The sequence below is a fragment of the Lepidochelys kempii genome, chromosome 7 (assembly GCF_965140285.1).
Source record: "Lepidochelys kempii isolate rLepKem1 chromosome 7, rLepKem1.hap1, whole genome shotgun sequence".
Lineage (NCBI taxonomy): Eukaryota > Metazoa > Chordata > Testudines > Cheloniidae > Lepidochelys > Lepidochelys kempii.
This window is the reverse complement of record NC_136386.1, coordinates 28,357,628-28,378,103: the sequence shown is the minus strand read 5'-3', so window position 1 is coordinate 28,378,103 and position 20,476 is coordinate 28,357,628. Positions and strand designations below refer to the sequence as shown.

The window sequence follows — 20,476 nt, the reverse complement described above, 5'->3', positions numbered from 1 at the left end:
CAAAACTGGGATAGGGCATTTGTGGCCTCTTCTTTTTAATCTTCCACCCTGTAATAGTGCAGTAATAGAATCCAAATTCTTAACCTTGTAAAATGGTAGAGCGGGTCTAACATTCCAGACCTCTATCTGATAGTCGGGCAAGAATCCAGTCCCTGTCATCTGGAGCATCCCGAGTGACATCTTGGCTTGCCTTTGAACGTACAGGGAATGGGACCCAACTAACATTACTGGACCAGGGGACATGCCTTTGAAGGAGACTGTAAATTGCATGGCATTTTATGCTGGTCAGCGGTCCAGGATATGCTGAATTCAATCTTAGATCAGCACCAAAAGTGTACTAGTCCATCAAAGTACTGAGAACAGCTTTAATTTGAATAACTAACACCCACCAAGCCTAGCAAATTATTTATACCATCGAATAGCTGTGATTCCCAACTTCCTCATGCCAATGGTGTAAGCCCTGGATGGTAACATAATGTTGACCTTAAAATTGCATCACTGTAATGTAAAGTGATTTTTTCTTACATGAATTTTACGTTAGAAACTAGTGCTTACGGTAAAAAAAACATTAGGGCAAGGTTCAGGGAAGCAACCATAAGGATGTGCAAAGCACAAGTGCTAACATGGCCATTGTGACACAGAGAGGATGTTTCAAACTTAGTCCCCCCCCCCCGGTCTGGGTATCTGCAAGGAAGTGGGGAAAGCAGCTTTGGTTCATTCTGGGGGTACATAGTGCTAAACTAACACAAATTCTGGTGGCTCTGGGCATGCTCCCTTGCTGAGCAAATCAGCATCTTGTTGGCTTGCAATGATCATGGTGAGCTCCCCAGACTTGAACTTCACACAAGTGGGGCTGTAAATATCATCTGGGGTCTTCTCAGATGGTTTACACCAGCAAAAAGTTGTCATCAACACTGGGTGAGATTGACCTTTTCCTTCTGGTATCATGGGCCTTTCGACAAAGCAAATGAACGATATGATAGGGTGAGGATTGAATGTGAAGGGCCTTAATAGTGAATACAAGCAGGTTATGTTTGATGTGATAGAGGAGGGGGAGCCAGTGGAGGGACTCAGAGAGATGACATGGTGCAAGTGATGGGCTGGGAGAATGAATTTTACCCCAGCATTGTGAATGGATGTGAGTGGGACAAGTTTGCATTTGTCAAGACCAGAGAGAAGGATGTTGCTGTAATGGAGATGCAAGATGATGAGAGCCTGGGCAGGAGTTTTAGTTGTGTGGATGCATATAAAAGACTTTATTTTAGAGGTGTTATACAGAAAGAATCAGCAAGATTTAGATATAGCTTGGATATGAGGACTAGAGAGAGGTCTAAGTTGAAGAAGGCACGCCGGTTACGGGCCTGAATGACAGGCAGGATGGCGATGCTGTCTAGAAAAATCAAGAAGGCGGTAGTGGCGAAGAGAGAGATTAGGAGCTCCGTGTTAGCTATGTTTGCTTGAGCTGATGGCTAGACATCCACAAGTAAATGTCAGAGAGAGAGGCTGAGATTTTAATTTGGACAGAAAGAGACAGTCTGAAGCAGAGAGGTAGATCTGTGAGTCATCGGTATAGAGACGGTACTGTAGTTGAATCTGTGTTTGTGGATGAGATAACCTAGAGATGATGTGTAGAGGGGAAAGAGAATGGGACCAAGCCCTGTGGGACCCACACAGAAAGTTTGAGGTTGGAAGAGTCTGCTTTTTCCCTTCCTGTGAATTTTCAGAAGCAGGGGATGACTTGGTCCTTGCTATTTAGTTAGGGGTTTTTTTAGGGATAGATTTAATTTAACAAGAATATTGCTGTGTTGCGATACAGTGACAGTCTTCCCCCAATACCAAAATAAGACAAGACAAAACAAAACAAAAACCCTACCCAAAAAAAAACAAAAAACCCCACAAACCCTGTGCTGCTTAAAAGTTTTCCTGTATTTAATTTTTCTATGGAGTCCTGTAAAATTTGTCACTTATTTAAAACCTCTTCTGTTCTGTTACATAAAATATTTTAAATAGAAAAATGACCTGGGGTAGATTGTTTTAAAAAGACATTGAAGACCTTGGTGATAGATCTTCTCTTTTTAGTCATATTGGAAGTAAACGGAATTAGCCATTTTTTTTAAGTGAAACAAAAATTAATATACATTACCTCACTACAGCTAACTGAGTAACACTGAGAACTCTCCAAGGTCTTGATTCTGCAAAGATTTATGTATGTGTTTAACTGTGACCAAGTGTAGGGCATACCTTTACCTTGTGAAAATGGAGGCTTTGTAATAAGATTTTAAAATAAAATGAGAAATAAAACTTATCAAGGTTTTCTTTCTCTGTTTAAAAAAGACTCAGATCTCTTATAGTAGCAATGTTAATGACAGGATTCAAATCCTTTAGCAGGACTTTGAGTGGAAGTTACATGTCTTTAACCCCTATTTCATGCCTTCCCCCCCCCACACACTTTTAAAGAAGGAGGAAAAGCGTTCCCTAATGTTTGTTTCACAAAAATGTGCCCAACCCTATAGTCCTTAAAAAATTCTAATTTTAGTCAGTTGGATTTTTCCTGGAAAGGGACTGTAGGATCAAACCCAAAATGTCAACATGTGAACATGACAACCTAGAAAGAAAAGCCAGCACAATTTAACCTATTTTCCTTTCTTGGAATATTGTCAGAAATGACATGTGAAAAATATCTTGGTAATTGCACCCGTATATTTTCTTTTTCTTCTAAATATGACATTTTGGATTTCAGTGGATATGTTTCTTGATTCCATCTTTTGAGATGGATGTGGTGAGGTTCTCCAAAAATAGAGAATGAAAAATAAGTTTACATAAAGGTTGTATGCATATAAATAGAATATTCATGTTCAGTTAATTTAACCTTAATTTTATAACAACCACAACAAAACTTTTTACCATGTATGTATAAACTTCAGCTTTTATATAATTTTGGTTCAAAATCCCTTTCTGGAATGTTTCCATGTTTTCGGTTTGCAACTAAATTGGCTTAAATGTTATAGACAGTAAAAGCTTTGTTATCCGGCATGTTGGAGGGATGGGGGTGCCAGTTAATCAAAAATTCTGGTTAACTAAGAGTTATACTTACCAATGGAATACCAATTTTCAAAGAATTAAAATACAATAAAATTAATGAAGTATAAAATAGTATAGAGGTACTCATCAATCCAGTAGTAGTACTGCACTGCAAAGTGGTTGGTTTCTTGAAGCACTTTAGGTATGCACAGGTTAAGTTTCTATACAGTAGGTTATCTTATGACACTACATATCACTATGGGCAGTGTATGATGTACACCCAGATCACTAAAAATACACTGAACACTAAAACTATACTGAACATAATTTAATCTTTCTTTGATGATTCAGAAGGCACTCCAGGATCTTGCAGTGCCTCAGAGTCATCATTATCAATATCAGTTATCATTGTAGATGTAGAAGATTGGGCTGACTCTGTAATGATCCTATGATATATCCTAAAAGAAAAGGAGTACTTGTGCCACCTTAGAGACTAACAAATTTATTTGAGCATAAGCTTTTGTGAGCTACAGCTCACTTCATCGGATGAGCTGTAGCTCACGAAAGCTTATGCTCAAATAAATTTGTTAGTCTCTGAGGTGCCACAAGTTCTCCTTTTCTTTTTGCAGATACAAACTAACATGGCTGCTACTCTGAAACCTATGATATACCCTGGAATCTGCTTTTTTGAATAAATCCCTGGTATCAGTTTGCTTACTTCTGCCTCTTTTCCATAAAAGTAAAGTGCAGAATGTGCAATTGCATAACCTTCCGGGCAATATACTAGTCCTGGTTACTAGATAGAAGATTTGTATTGGGAGAAATCAGAAATGCCGGTTAATAGAGCTTTCTGGTTGATCAAATGCTGGATAACACAGGTTTTACTTTATAAATAAAACTTTTGAGTTACACAAATATATTCCCACTATATTTCTTAACAAACTGATTAAGAATATCTTACTGCACCCAATTATATATTTATGGTAAGGAGTTTATTGAAATTATTTGCTACAGAAAAATAATAGGATATTTATATTATTGCAATGAATCTGTTTTACCTTTTAGTGTATGCTTTTTAAAAGAAAATCCAAGTAGGTATAGGTAAGAAATATGCTGATATTAAAAATGAAAAAGATCCCAAATGTCTTAAATATCATTTTATAAGTATTGTTTTATTTTATATACTGAAGAGAAACATTTTCTCAAATTGGGATTGTGTGCAAAGTATTAAGCACAGAACAAAATTCCTGCTTTGCTACCTTTATATGTTTGGCAAAATAATTTTCATTTGCAAAGCTATGCAAGTCATTCTTTTCTTTCAGTGTGTGTGCTAGGAATGTGAAGTGAATGTGGCCAGTGCTTTACTTTTCCTCAGATGGGCCTCCAATGAATGTTAAGGAAAATGCATAGAATATTGTCTCACTGCATTATAAAGCTCTCTTTTCCTTTTCTCTAATTCTTCCTTATTACATACTATAGGAAACTACTTCTATAAGATCATCTTATTTCTTACAGATGAATGATGCTATGGGATTTGAATTGCCATGGGTGTATTTTGTCAGTCTCGTCATCTTTGGGTCATTTTTCGTACTAAATCTTGTTCTTGGTGTATTGAGCGGGTAAGCATACACCTTTTTCATCATGAAAGCAGAGTCCTGAATTCAGTTGCTATGAACACACAGGTTATATTATACAGGTGAGCTTATGTGCAGTATTGATGTGGTTTGAAAAGATCTTCCTCTCTTCCTGCAGTTGTGCTGTATACCTAAAGCAGAAACAGTTTACCATAACCAAGACATAGTCCCTGAAAATAAAGTACAGATACCAAAACCAGAGATTTGTCTTGAAAAATTTAAAATGTTACCAGCATATAGGCTTTGTGTTCATACTTAACTTGAGGCTAAATTATAAAACAAAACAAAACACTATAAATACCTTTCATTTAAATGTGATGTTTTAAAACATGCCTTCTGTTACAGGGCATAACATCTACAAATTTATTTGGGTAAGTAAAGAAGTTAAATATGAGTCCACTTGTCTTAAAAATTAACTAACAGATTTAATGGATATATTCAACATTCAAAAGAGGAACCAATTTTTCTTTTCCTAATAATATACAATGGAAACAAATTAGAGGCTGACGTGTAACTAAGTGCTGGAGATGACAGATACTAAAAAGTAGGGCTTATTTTGGAAGAAGGAACACCTACGTGATCTGGCAGCTGCTAAAAGGACTCTGCTATTTAATGAATGGCTGAATCATAACTTATTTCCTCACATTTTACAGGTAAATGATGCAATAGGATGTGACTGGCCATGGATCTATTTTGTTAGTCTTATCATCCTTGGCTCATTTTTCGTACTTAACCTGGTTCTTGGTGTACTTAGTGGGTAAGCAGTTGAGTTAACATTGTATATTTTGCTGCAACTTGTAAGGTAGCCTTTGCATTTATTCAAGCTTCTCAGTGATGGCTTTTTGCATGTGTCTTAAATCTTATGTCATCCTACCAACGTTTGCTCTTTTGACTGAATTGTGTAATCCTTGTGCCTGTATCTATCTGCGACATCATGTGTGTTTACAGTGCTTGCCAAAAACTATTCATTAAATGAGGCACTAATTACCTCATTGTAAAATTACTTCCAGTAGTCAGATACATTATTTTGCACACAATGAGAGATGGATGACACCTGTACAAACATTTTTCCGCTAGGTAAGAACTATTGTCCCCTTCTGAAAGCCTTACTTGTGTTTTTGTTCAAATGTATATAAAGTAAATAGAGCCCTCTTTATAATTACCACTCATGCATAGCAAATATTTTTAACAGGTGCACCAGGTTCTTTAATATACAGAGAGGGTATATTTGGATTATAAAGTTCCCTATTCTGCAGTGTCCTATTCTGTACTATAGTGCTGGGTATTATTAGTTCCCATTGACTTAAATGAGAGTTGCGGGCAACCAGCACTGTGCAGGATTGACCTTATACATTTATCTGAACTCAGCTGTCCATGTAGCATATTATTCAGTGATAAATTTATATGCAGTTTGTTGTTCCATGTACATAGAACCAAACAGATGTTAGCCAAATACTAATGAACTGACTGGGTGTTTTTATCTGTGGAGTATAGTTATAAAACGTGGTTTATGTTAAAGATCTTTTATGTTTGTTTAAGAATAAAGGAAAAGATACTACAGGTATTTGAACCTAAACTGAAACATTAGATACTGGTGTGAATTATATTATCTATAGTTAACTATGAATTAACAATTGAGGTTTGGAACAATGGCTTCTTGGGAACTTTGGGCCAGATTGTACTGTCATTGAAGTAAATGGAAAAATCTCTTTAATTTCAATGGGAGTAGGACCAAGCCTTATGAGAAAAAGCTAGAGTAGTTTGTGGTGTCACCAGACCTCGATTGTGTGCATAGCCTTCTTCACTATTTCTCCATGGTGTGCTTTTGATATTCAAAAAATATCACAATATTTTAAAGAGAAAATATGTTTTTTTTAGAGAATCAAGCACAAAATGTCCCATTACCCTGCTAAATATCTATTCTGTAAGATTCTGTTTGTCAAAGAGTTGGTTTTAAAAATATAATTTAAAAAATTATATGCTATTTATAGGGTAGGATTTCATTATGCGGAGAATTTGAGGAAAATAGGGAAAGTGATGAATTACCTGAATGTCACAAGCTTTCTGTAAGGAGGAAGGGGAAGAAAGGAAAAGAGAGAGTGAATAAAGGCAGGTGATGATTGTCTGATTTAGGCCTCAATCCTACAAAGTCTTACACACATTCTTAGTTTATATATTGTGAACAGTCCCACTGATTTCATTATATTCAGTGACAAATGTGTAAGTCTTTGCAAGATTCAGGGGTTATTTTTTATGTCTCAATCTCACTGAAAAAGAGGAGTGAGAAGGAAGAGGAAGAGAGAGGAGGATGTTTGCTGCATGATTTACCTCTGATACTTTGATGCCAACATCTAACATTCCTTGTGACTCCAGAGCTCTCACTGAAGTAAATGCAGGACCAGGCTTTCAATGATCCCATCTCCTGAGCCTTGGAAGGGTCATTTTTAGCAATTATTTTCCTCCTATCCTGTGAAGCTGTGCTCTGGGAGCAATTCATTAAATATACCTCCTTTCTGCTGCCAGACTCAGATGTGTTGTTATTGGTTTAGTTCTTTTTTTTTTTTTAATTTGTAAGGAATAGGAATATCAGATCTGATATCATAATCCACACAAAGCCTAGGAAATTCAGATAGACAAACTTATAGCCAATTTTAATGTTGAGATAGTAAAATTTAAATGTTTTATAAAGCTCGCTAATATTTTAAATGCAGTGGGGCCAGTTAAATGTTTTCTTTTGCATTTTTACTACTAGGTAAAATTTTACTGGGTGGGCCAGATATTCCCTATATACTTAGAATGGGGACTCTGGCTAGAACTGGTGAAAAGGTAAAATGAAACTTTTTATCTGCTCCTGTATTGTATTTGCCAACCCAAACATTTGGGATAGAGATTCTAGAAGGCTAAATACAATTCCCTGCTGCTAGCCCAATTAGCCAAGTTTCGTAAAGGCAATTGTTGCAGCAGCAGGCATGCAGTATCTCCTGTTATGTGTGCCCATTCTGAGGTGAGTCAGTGGCCAGTGGATCCATGAAGTGGTTGATCCATTAGTCCAGAGATCTCATTCTTTCCCCAAGTCCCTGTCACCCACCTTCAATTGCAGCTGCACTGGGATGTCCACAGCACATAAGGTAAAGTCCTCTCAAATTTAGTTCCCTCCCCTGGGCTGCATAAGTGGACTGGCTCAGCAGCACTTTGAGCCTTTTGTGACCCTGGAGGAATGAACAGGGTTTGCCCCAAAGTAAGCAATCTAACACTCTCATCTCCAGATTGTATGTGACTTCCATGTTTAAGAAAAATGACGTAAATACATTGTAATACAAATTCCACTATATTTAAAACATATAATCTCCAGAGGTTTTCTTTAGGCCTGTAGGGATTTATGTGTAAAAAATCAATGTTAGCAAAATCCTCAGAACATACTAGTATTTATCGGTAGAAAACTAGTGTTTTTCACGAGTCAGGTGTAAAATGTGTAGCATAAGTGTTCTTTATTCTTATCAGAAAAGTTCTCAGCGTGCCTTTCAGATTTGTTTTTTACCTTCTCCAAAATGTCAAATGAAACTTAATTCATGATAAACCTAACAAATTGTTCTAAACTGACCAAACTCTAGTAGTACAAATATAACACCAACTGATTTAAAAAACAGGGCTCTGCACACAGATATTTGGATTTTAAAAGCTGAAATCTGATTTGTGTCTTAATATGCCTTTTTTCCTTATGATGGCATTTCTGTAGTGTCAGGTTATTCTGTGTACATTTAAATCTGTCTGCTGTTTTTCTCTCTTTTCTGTTTTAAAATACTCATTCATTGTCTTTGCACTCCTGTCTTATTCTGTGGCCACCTACACCATCATATTCTGTACTGCCTCTCGTGCACTGCGTATTTGATATGTTGTTTAGATATTGTACATGTGGATGACACTGATGATTTGGGAGATCTTTTGTTTTACATCTAGCCCTTTCTGAAGGTGAGTATGTCCTGATCATCAATGTAAATTGTATCTCCTTAAGTCGTCATGCATTAAAATGAAATTAATAATTTTATTTTTAATGGCTGATATTTAAAATGAGAGAACTAACACAGAGAGGCCTCTATACCTAGTAAATATTTTAATTTTAAGACACAAGCTGACAAGAGAGGATTTGTTCTAAATATTCCCTCCAATAGTAAACTTCAGTGGGGATTCACAAATAAAAATTAGATCAGCATAAACCATTTTCCAGTAATTCACCTTATCAAAAGTCTTGCATTTGTTTTCTCTTTATTAACCACTGGTCCTGACTCTGTCTTTCTCACAGTGAAATTTCAATGGCAAAACTATTTTAGTTGCATGATATTACTACAAACAAAGGCTGGTTTGTCCTCATCCCTGTGCAGGTGCATAAGGGGTTGGTGGCAGAAGCATTTCCCATCTTACACCTCTGTGCGTGAATTAGGCATGACCTACTTGGGGAGAATGCAAAGGGTGGAAGAGCTGCCCCTCAAGTACAGTGCCTTGCAGCCCAGGAAAGAGTTATTGCTGAGTCAGTCAAAATTCTTCCCCTGGCTTTTACTGCAATGTGACCATTCTGCACTCTCTCCACCACTGGATGCAGATTAAGGCCACAATCTGCCCCTAAATATAAATACTGTCTGAGTAAGGTAATAGGATCAAACCTTCCAACCCCTGTTTTATCTTCCAGACAAGGTACTTTCTTGTCTTTCAGATACAGATAATACAAAGAAGAGTCATAAAAGTAAAGATCTGATGTTAAATGAAGTTTAAATAACTAACAGTACAGGTGAGACTAAGTCATACAAGGCCTGATCCTGCAGTCAGTTGGTGATTTGCTTGAGTAAAGACTGCTGGATAGGACTTAAAGCCAAGCAGCTTTTGTGTATTTTACCTAAGAAAAGTTTGTGGCTCACTTCTTCATGTTCAGTATGTACTGCATGTATTAAATGTTCTCATAACACATCTGTTCAGCATATGAAGGTGCAACAACCATTAAGAAGGCAGTCAGATGATAATGGGTCATGTACTATACAGCTCTAATACATTGTTTGGGATAAAACTAACTAGTAAAAGATACATAGGTATGCAATAATTATTTTGCTGTGACTTTTGTGGGCCAAGTTCAGATGTGATTTGTAAAGCAGTGTAAATTAGACTCTCTTAGTTTCAGCTAGATTTCTTGAGACACAGAAGTTAGGATAGCAGCAAATGCAATGTTCAGCTTACATCTTTTTCTGATTCTTTGGGTAGAGATAGATTTAGTAAGTAGGTGCATAACTGTAAGGGAATCTAACCACTTAAGAGAGTTTTACACTCAACTCAGCAGGGTTCAGCTGGAAGCCACACCTGAAAGTAATTAACAAGTGAATTCTAACTCCGCTGTTGGCTGCAGGCTGCTGTTTCCATTGGAATTACTGTTTGTTAGTGAGAAAAAGAAAAGTGAAGTGTATGCTGGTGCTTGTTTAATTGTCATCAAAGCTAACATTTTTATCCATGGCAATGGGTGTGAACAGCAGTGCCAGTGCACCAGATGACATCATTTTTTGCTCTTTTATTTTAACTGCTTCTTTCATGAGACTGATCCAAAACATTCACATTCACTTATCTCCTTCAGAATAGCCTTCAGTAATCTGACAGGCAGGCAGGCACACATTAGCTGAGCATTTGCACCATGGGCCACATTTTCAAATTCACGTTGTTCTTGCAGTATTTGTCCACACAGATGCTTACCTGAAACCGAGGAGGGCTTAGCTGCTACAAAGCTGGTCTTTAGCCACCTTTGCATTCCCCTTATCATAGCCGTGGAGCCAGGGGAGCTACTCAGGCCAGGGGCTGACCACTTTTTGGTTGGGCTAAACCTGAGAGGTGCTGAGACCTCATGTGCCTGGTCGCAGTGCCATTCACTCATATTTGGAGAGGGTGTGGCGGGGATCAGACTGTTGTAGGGGAGTGGAGGGATGCCTAAGCAGGGAAGAGGAGATCAGTTCAGGGAGAGGGGACAAATCTGTGCTCCACAAAAACTTTAAATGGTGCTCTGAAGCCCCTGTCCTTATCCTAGTATGATCTGTCTTGGATCCCCTTGCATACCCTCTAGGGCTGCCTGTGGTCCTGACGGTACCCAGAATTTGCTATTGTACAGGGATCTGTGGTTATGCTTTCTTTTGCTAGCTGTGTCCACAGGGCCAAACACAGGGAGGTGGGTGTAAGGTAGCAGGCACTACAGTTGCTCTGATCCATTCAAGGATCTCCCTAGGCAGGTGGACTAGGCAAGGCAATTTTAGGGTAGCTTTACACTGATGGAGCAGCACAGAGTAGTCCTATCACAGCTGAGGAGCTGGCCTTAAAGATCCAATTCTGAGAGATACTGAAGGTCTCCAGAGAGGTGCTCAGCACCTCACAAGGTGGGGCCCATGCACTCTGAGCTCATAAATCCCATAAAGTACAAGGCACAGAAATTGATAGTGGGTCTTGTTTGTATTGATCTGCATTACAGCTTAAAATAAAATAGAATATTAGGTACATTACCCAAAAACAGAGTGTGGAGGGGAAATGCATAAACATACATGTACCTTTCAGATACCTTTTCAAGTAAAAATAATATCTCACTAATTCAATACACACGACTGTTTTTCTATGAACAAAGAAATAATAAATGACAAAACTTCATTATTTATTTATCAAGAGGCACAGCTTTTAATGATTTATGATAATCTATTCCTCAAGACAGTCCTTATCATTGGAGGTTGTATTCTGTTGAAGACATTTTTTGCTGAAGGCATTAGTACTTCTTTGGGTAGCCATGGGAACAAATAAGAAGATCTTTCAAATACATTAATAAATCTCTGTAAGTTGCATTTTACTTCCTTCCTTAAGAACACCAAAGCATATGCTTTGACATGTCCTTATATATATCATCCTACATGAAAGTCTTGCAGGTTACTAAAATAGTTTAAATATTTTTTTGCATCTCATTACTATGACACTATTTGCAATGCAGCAATATATGTGTAAAATAATTCTAGGAACTAAGAGCAAAGCACTCATACATGCAAATCTCACCTGCAATGATAATCAGTTTATGTAATGTAAAACATGCTAGCCAAGATAAGCATGTACACCTAAGAACCCTTATCTACAGGACACATGGAAAAATCATAGAAAAGGACATTTAAATAATGATACACAAAATAGAAAATGGCAGTGAACTGTCATCCATAGTCTCCTGGCTAAAGGAAAATGAACAGATTTTGACAGTGTTCCTTTTCTTGGCAGAGCAAAGGCTTAATAGAAAAAAAAGCAAAAGGAAAAGATAAAAAGTATATAAATAAACAAAGCATGCATGAGAAAGGAGAGGAAATGGTATTCAGCTCTAGAACTCTGCAGGTTATGAACTGAACTATGTTATTTTATTGTTGTGCGAGTGACCACATGGCTGACTGAAATAAAAGTCTGACTCTGCCATAACATTAAAAAAATAAAGGGAGGGGGAAATAAATTCTTGGTAAAAGAAAGGGCAGGCAGATCAAATGTACCAACAATAAATACTCATCAAATGGTTTTAGCCATCTGCAACCTCAACCCAAACTACAATCCAATTCCCATCAAAATCAGTGAAAGTGTTTCCATTGTCTTCAGTGGAAGCTGGATCAGGGTGAAATACAACAGGCTTTATTTTGGACTCACTTATCTGCTCAGGTTTCTTAGAGCTTGATCCTGTGCAGTGCTGATCACTTACTGGAAGGTGGTTAGCACTATCAACTCCAAAAATGTTATGGGTCTTGAGGGTGCTCATTACATTGGCAGATTGAGCCCATTAAGAGATGTAGTAACACACATAAAAAGCACCCTTCCACAATGTAAATTCCGCTAATAAATCCATCATGCCTTTGTTTAGTGCTGACTCAAAAAGGTCCCTTCCTTGGAGAAATGCAGCATGCCTTCAGGTTGCTCACACACATAACAGGACTCCACTTTTCAGTTATAACAATGAGGAGTCCTTATGGCACCTTAGAAACTAACAAATTTATTTGGGCATAAACTTTCGTCGGCTAAAACCCACTTCATCAGATGCATGGAGTGGAAAATACAGTAGGTAGGTATAAATACACAGCACATGAAAAGAAGGGAGTTGCCTTACCAAGTGGGGGGTCAGTGCTAATGAGCCAATTCAGTTAAGGTGGAAGTGGGCTATTCTCAACAGTTGACAAGAAGGGGTGAATACCAAGGGAGGAAAAATCACTTTTGTAGTGCTAATGAGGCCAATGTAGTCAGGGTGGCCCATTTCAAACAGTTGACAAGAAGGTGTGAGTATCAGCAGGGGGAAATTAGTTTTTGTAGTGACTCATCCACTCCCAGTCTTTATTCAAGCCTAATTTGATGGTGTCTTTCAGTCATGTGTGCTAACAAGCCAGCATCTTGCATGGAGCTGACTCCATGCCATTCAATTAGTCCACTACCCCTGCATAAGTCTGTCACCTCTAGCTGCACTCCTTTGTGCAGCAGAACTGCACCAGGACTGCCATGGCCAGAATGCACTGTATATTTTGCTCAATTGCTAACTTTAACTGAATAAATTAACTAAATAAAGTAAGTGAATATTGTACATCATGTTTTCCTTATAAAGGACCAATCCTCCTTACTTGAGCTAAACTCCCATTGGGATCAATAGGAGTTCAGGATAAATAAAGACTGCAGGACCCAGCATACAGTTATTTTAGACTTGCAACAGAGCAAGTAACCATACTTTATATAAAAACCCAGTAATTAAGTATATAGTCTACATTATAGTTTGTTTATTTTATTTGTCTATCTGTTTCATGGTATGTGCGCAATCGGGTGTGAGTGCTTGCGTATATTTATTTGTACTGTTTAAAGTTTGAATTCTTTCCCTGAAACCCTCTCTGTGTACAATTCATCCACATTGTACATATGTGAATACAAAAAATTCCATTATTATGTGAGTCCTCTCTTCAGACAAATGGGAATTTGAGGAATCTGCATTGATGGCTGGGTAGATTATATCAGTGGTTCTCAGTGCTGTGTTCTGGCTCTTCTCATTTAGGAGACAGTCCTTTAAGGACTCTAAGGTTGGTCTAACCTGCCCTGAGTTAGGGCTGAACCAGGCAGAGAATCAGAGCTGTAACGAGCTCCCAGACTGCATGTCCCCCACCTCCACTCTGCTACGCTAAGCAATGCTCCCCCACAGCAGAAAATCTATCCCAATGTAAAGAGAGAACCTCTGTTTATGCATAGAAGCAGGAACCATTTGGCTTCTTTAGAAAGACCTGGCATGAAATAATTGCCCCAGAGTGTCAGAGCATGAATGTACACTGCTGCAATTTGTATGCTTCTGCCTCAGCATTGCTCGCTGCAGGTGGTACTGTACTTGCATAAAGAAAAGGAGTACTTGTGGCACCTTAGAGACTAACCAATCTATTTGAGCATGAGCTTTCGTGAGCTACAGCTCACTTCATCAGATGCATGCATCTGTACTTGCATAGATACACTGATCAGGGGCAGTCTCCAGATCCTCATTTGGCAAAGAGACAAGAGAGACATTTTCACTCAGCAAGGAGCAAAGCTGCCAGTCCAGTCACTAAATACACTGGATTCTTGAAGGGGAATCTGTAAGCAATTCTGTACTCAGTGATCTCACATCTGCACTGTGAACCCAACCAACTTTGACTCAGTTATAATAAGGCTGCCTTTTGTAGAGTAGACAGGACTTCAGAAAACTTTACTCTGGTTACAAAATATTATTTAAAAAAAAAGGAGTACTTGTGGCACCTTAGAGACTAACAAATTTATTTGAGCATAAGCTTTCGTGAGCTACAGCTCACTTAAGGACCTGTGTGTGCTACAAATTACGATCATGTTGAACTTGATCAATGGACAGTCACGTTACAGGCAGATTTTGTCTCCTGATTCAGTGGTGCTGTATTTGGGAAAAAGGGGAAATCGGAATTAAGTGGAGAATAGGTCACTAATCAAAAGGCAGGTTACTTTGAAGGAAGAAGATACTTTGAAGGAAAATAGAGAAGTTGATGAAAAGCATATTTGATTTTAAGATTTTGTAGAAGTGTTTCTCATTGGGCCAGACTTGCAAAAAGATATCCCTCGCAATGTTGGCATGCTGGCCTATAAAGTCTTAGCCTGGGAGCATGTTGTGTTTAAAAATATGAATCAGGAATCAGTTTGGCTGTTTTTAAACTGTAGGACTTAAAACAAAAATAGAAGTTTGTTGACTCATATGCTTGTTAAATGCTCATTAAAAGAGCTTTATTTTTAAACTGAGATTTTACAGGCAATAGGCCAGAGTTTGAGCTCATACATGCTAGTGTAACCCAAAGTAACTTTGCCAAAGTTTATAGTTTACACTGGTGTGAAAGCAGAGTCTGGCCCAATCAAATTTGGGGGAGGACACCTATGAAGACGATAGTGATAACAAGCTAATCCCATATGGCGAAATTCTACTCTCACACTTGCACACATGGTTTCTATTAACTTAAGAGAAGGCCAGGTGTGTATGTCTAAGGGATGATTTTTTCACCATTGTACTGTGACAGAAAACCTACCATACAGCCAAATTCTGCATTCAGTTAAACCTATTCAACTCCACTGAAGTTAACACATGGTTGTAAATGGAGACCCAGGAAGGGAATTACACTCCCTTACATGATCAGCTGTTTTTTTAAATAAAAGTGAAAAACATCATAATCTTGGAGATAGAATGCTGCTGCAACTCCCCCCACTGATAAATTGCAGTCATGCTTCACCATGACAATGCCTGACTTCTACGCTGTGTTTACAAAACCCCCCAAAACCTAACTGTGTATGTAGAGGACTGTGTTTAATTCCCCGCGTGCATTTATTTTAATAAAAAGTGAAAGTTAGTAGCTGGTTCAGCCCTGAGTGAAGTGCTGCTAGAAGTAGCAGCCGTGCCAATTGTTGCTTTTTTAAATGACTTATTTTACTTTGATCCTTTCAATAGCAGCAGCTTTCAATAGTGCTTCACCCAGAAACACCATATATCCATCACTCTTATGAAGCAAACCTGAACAACTTAATTGAGGAAATCAAGAAGTCGTAGTACCAGCCAACAAAAGTCCCTTGTCTTGATTCCATAGCACACCAGGGTATCTATTTTCTCAAGAGATACCACCCCTGGGATAGCAGACCCACAGCTAAGTTGGCAAATCACGGAAACAAGAACTGCCCCTTTTGTACCCTCTGTATCCAATATGAGCTTAAAACCAGCCTTCTGTGAAGAAAACAGGATTTTCTAAAGCAGTGGCTCTCAACCTTTCCAGACTACTGTACCCCAATCAGGATTCTGGTTTGTCTTGCGTAACCCACGTTTCACCTCACTTAAAAACTACTTGCTTACAAAATCAGACATAAAAATACAGAAGTGTCAGAGCACACTATTACTTAAAAATTGCTTACTTTCTTATTTATACCATATAATTATAAAATAAATCAATTGGAATATAAATATTGTACTTACATTTCAGTGTATAGGGCAGTATAAACAAGTCATTGTCTCTATGAAATTTTAGATTGTACTGACTTCGCTAATGCTTTTTATGTAGCCTGTTGTAAAACTAGGCAAATATTTAGGTGAGTTGATGTGCCCCTGGAAGACCTCTACATACCCCCAGGGGTACATGTATCCCTGGTTGAGAACCACTGTTCTAAAGGACTTATGACCCTGTCTGCCGAAACAATTAAACTTTTTAAAATTTCTAATAAAGCACTTAATTCTCAGACAGATCTGCTGAGTGGCTTTTTTTTCATAAACATTTTTGTAAAAGGAGATGCCCTTTTAAAGTATCTCCTCTCAGGATGCTTGGTAGAGAGTAGTAAATGGAAAGTGCTTGCTGGTGTTCTCCAGCTTCATTAAAATACCATCTAATAAATCAGGATTATGTTCTGTGTATGCCAAATCTAATTTTTTTGAATTAAGTCCTAACTGGGAAGAGCTGTAGTAAATGCCTCCATATTTAGTTTCTGCAATATCAAGTGAAAGACAAAAGTGGAGTGCTTGCATGTGAAGAGCTTTTTAATTCTTGAATAAATTAAACAATATATTTGCTTTGTGAAAAGACCCAAGGCAGTTCATGGAACACTTTTATGCCACTCTAGGAAGGTAATATACTGACACCAAACTTAGATGTAATATTTAAAAGTAAGAGGCTTTCTATTATTTCCATGTCATACAGTATTGGCAACACAATACCTTACCTATGGTTGCACATATCTTATTAAAAATATGTGGGCTAAATTCTGCAGTTCTTAGTTGATTAAAACTCACATCTATTTCCTAATATGTCGTTTCATGTGAAGAAAAGATACTAGCTTCAAAAGAAAAGGAGTACTTGTGGCACCTTAGAGACTAACCAATTTATTTGAGCTGTAGCTCACGAAAGCTTATGCTCAAATAAATTGGTTAGTCTCTAAGGTGCCACAAGTACTCCTTTTTGCGAATACAGACTAACACGGCTGTTACTCTGATAGCTTCAAAAGAATAAGTTCTTCAACAATTGTCCCTGTGATATCATATTAACTGGGAAGTATTTTCTGATGAGGGCTGACAAAATTCAGTTCCTACACTAAATAAAAGTAGTACTTGTGGCACCTTAGAGACTAACATATTTACCTTCAGTCCTTTTGGAATGATGTCCATCTGTTTGCATTTGGAAAGGAAGATGATGTCTGTCTGTATCTGTACAAGTTTTTTCATGAAGTTGAAAGATTTCCACTCCATACGGCTAAATTCAGTGCCTTGCATAATGACAGGTTTCAGAGTTGCAGCTGTGTTAGTCTGTATCCGCAAAAAGAAAAGGAGTACTTGTGGCCTTAGGTACTCCGTTGCTAACACAGCTGCTACTCTGAAACCTACACTAAATAAAGAGACATAAAATTTATACTAAAATTGATCATTACAGCCTGTGTTTGAATTTCAGCCCTTAATGAACAACTGTACCAAACTGAGAAAGGATGGAGAGAACAGGTTTAATTTTAAGGAGGGGCTCATGAAAGCTTCTTAAACTGTCTATGGTCACTGAGTTTTGTATAAAAATTTAATGGGGAAGAACTTTTCAGATCTTGACATATCCCTAGGTAGTAGTTCCTTTAAGAAAAAAGAAATACTGAAAGGGGAAAATTTCTAAGGAAGTTTACACCAGTGTAGACTTTGTCGGTTGGCAAACTAAAATGTAGGATTGGCAGTGGAGGGCCTGCATTGGTAAATCTAGTGGTATTAACAATCCATACCTTTTAGAAATATGTGATGTGGAATGAAAAAATTTTCAGGGTGTAACAGTTGAAATTCAGAGTGTGAGGATATCATATTCTCCTATTTAGTTGGGGGCTCCCACTGCTTTCTCTATCAATGCGGCTGTAGCTCCCACTCCCACAAAGGTCAGCATAAATCCAGACTATCTTCTGTAAGGTGTGCCAGTCTGTGGACACTGGGGTTTACCAGGGACTATGGACAGTGTAGGGATTTTGTGGAAATGTTGTTGTAAATTCAAAGGGATCTTTTTCCACATTGGGTCTGCCACTGATGGTTTGTGTTATGCTTGAATATACATTTCCAGATTTCATGACAATTACAAGTACAGCTGCTTTACTGAGCTCACCGTTCAACCAAATATTAATGCCATTGCTCTTGAAATAATGGGTCAAATATATATAGTTTGGAGTTGAATCATGTGTGAATCCCAAGAAAATATCTTTTATTTACATGGAAAGCGACAGTGAATAAGAGCAGTATAAACTGATCTCCTTCACGTGTAAATTATACAGAGTGAACAGCTAGGTGAGGTAATATCATTTATTGGACCAATTTCAGTTTGTGGAAGGGACAAGCTTTTGAGCTCCACAGAGCTCTTCCTCTTCCTGTGAAGTTCAAAAGCTTGTCCCTTCCATCAATAAAAGGTATTACCTCACCTACCTTGTCTCTCTCATGACCAACACGGCAACAACAACGCTGCAAACTATAAATTATACAATCATTCAAAATGGGAGAAAACTAAATAGATTCTACTCTGCTATTTATTTTTTTAGATTTATTTACATATTCTCACAATTCTTTAAACAGTATTAAAATAATTGCAGCTCATATTTTGACAGGTTCTTCTTATCAATAAATTAGTGAAGGTTATAAGTAGGTTATGTCCCTGCACCATAATCATGCCTCTCCCTGGAATAGCAGTGTCAGGGGCCACCCATCCACACAAGATCCGTCTGCTGGGCTGGTGGTGGCTTGCCACTGCTCCTCTTTGGAGTACAGTTCCCTCACTGGACTACAGCGCCTTGTCTTCAGGAGGGCTGGGTTCTGTATGGGTGAGGGATAACTCAGCCTCCAGTCAACCGAGAAGATTCTGCAGGGGGAGGACTCAGAGAATGGAGCTGAATACTCTATTAAGATGAACAGGGCAGTTCATACCTCTCAGAACTATTGTTTCAGTCTGCATTATTTACACTCAGGTAATGTTTACAAGGTTTTCTTGGCAACCATGAGGTCTAGAAACAATTTATTTTTGAATGAAAGTTGCAATTTCAATGGCATAGCCAGGGCGGAAGCCTTAGGTATGTGCCCATACTTATTCCTTAATACAGCCCTGTGCCCAAGAGTACTCTGCACTATCTGTATATCAGGGAGCACGGCTCCCAGTTGGCACTCTCTGTAATAAAGTGGATGGAGGAATGTGGGTCATCAGACACAGGGCTACACAAATTCACTGGCCAAAACTCTCCTAAGGAGACCACAGGGTGTGTCTCCCTGGCTGTCCCACTTTCTGTCACTGGGTTGGGAGGGATTCTATCCATCCTGCCAAACTGGACATAGGTCCACTGTGCAAGAACCTGTGTGCATTGCCCAAGAGTTGGTCCCATCTCATAAGTCTGCAGTTTTCTTTCCAGAAAGTCATTAATTTTCTTAACTTTCAAAAAATCTATCTCAACACAAATATCTAAATTAGTATTCTATTAAAAATACAGAAGGCCAAATTCTTCTCTTACTTGCACTGGTGTAAAATCTTAGTAACTTCATTGACTTCAATAGTGTTACTCTAGATTTACAGTGGTGTAACTGAGGGCAGAATCTAATTTGCAGAAGATACGTTGATGCCATTTGTATTTGCACTAGTTAAACGCAATGTTTCGATTCACTAATGGCTCTTCCACTTTTGAAGTGTGCTATCTTTTAAGGCCTGACCCTGGAAATGCTGGCTACTGGTATAGCATTTACTGCTGGTGTATGCCCAGATTGATTTTAGATATATACATGTGAATGTGTGTGTGTTTATAAATGCATACATCCGCCATGTTTTATCTTCTTCCTTATGACAATGTAAGGAACCTTCTCACGCTCCCCTAAAGCTGCTCCTGCTGCTACTTGTGTGTATTCCCAGTTATGTCTCCAGGCTTACCAAGAAAAATAAGTCATTGCTACTTGTTACTCCTCTTAGCACTGCAGAGCCAATACCACACTGGGACAGTGCGCTGCTCTCTTTTCTGGCGTGTACATTCATCATCAACAGCGATGTTAAGTATTTTCCACTCCCAAATCCTTATTTGTGATAATGCACAAGAGCAAAAAGAGCTCAATTTGACTTTCAGATTCCATGTTAAAATTTATAGGGCTGGTGGTTAGGGAAAACATCTTTTTGCTTGTAAACTGAGCAAATTTGACCTCGAAATCAAAGATTCAAGAAATTAGGAACCCCACAATGCCATTTCCCAGTCACTTTTCAGAGTATAACTGCACATGAAAAGCCAGATTTTAAGCAAAGCCTCAACCCAGCCTCCTTATTTTG

General features: G+C 38.2%; 1 protein-coding gene across 9 annotated transcripts in view; it reads left to right on the top strand.

Annotated features, from left to right (window-relative positions):
- The window catches only part of CACNA1D (calcium voltage-gated channel subunit alpha1 D), a 324,438-nt gene that overhangs the window by 159,894 nt on the left and 144,068 nt on the right, over positions 1 to 20,476 (top strand). For 8 of the 9 annotated variants that reach the window (XM_078853625.1, XM_078853622.1, XM_078853624.1 and 5 more), the window contains exon 8: positions 4,537 to 4,640. The exons of the other annotated variant lie outside the window; for it this stretch is intronic. In XM_078853625.1, coding sequence (XP_078709751.1) covers positions 4,537 to 4,640 — 104 coding nt within the window. The remainder of the gene's footprint in view (positions 1 to 4,536; positions 4,641 to 20,476) is intronic. 9 annotated transcript variants of the gene reach the window in all.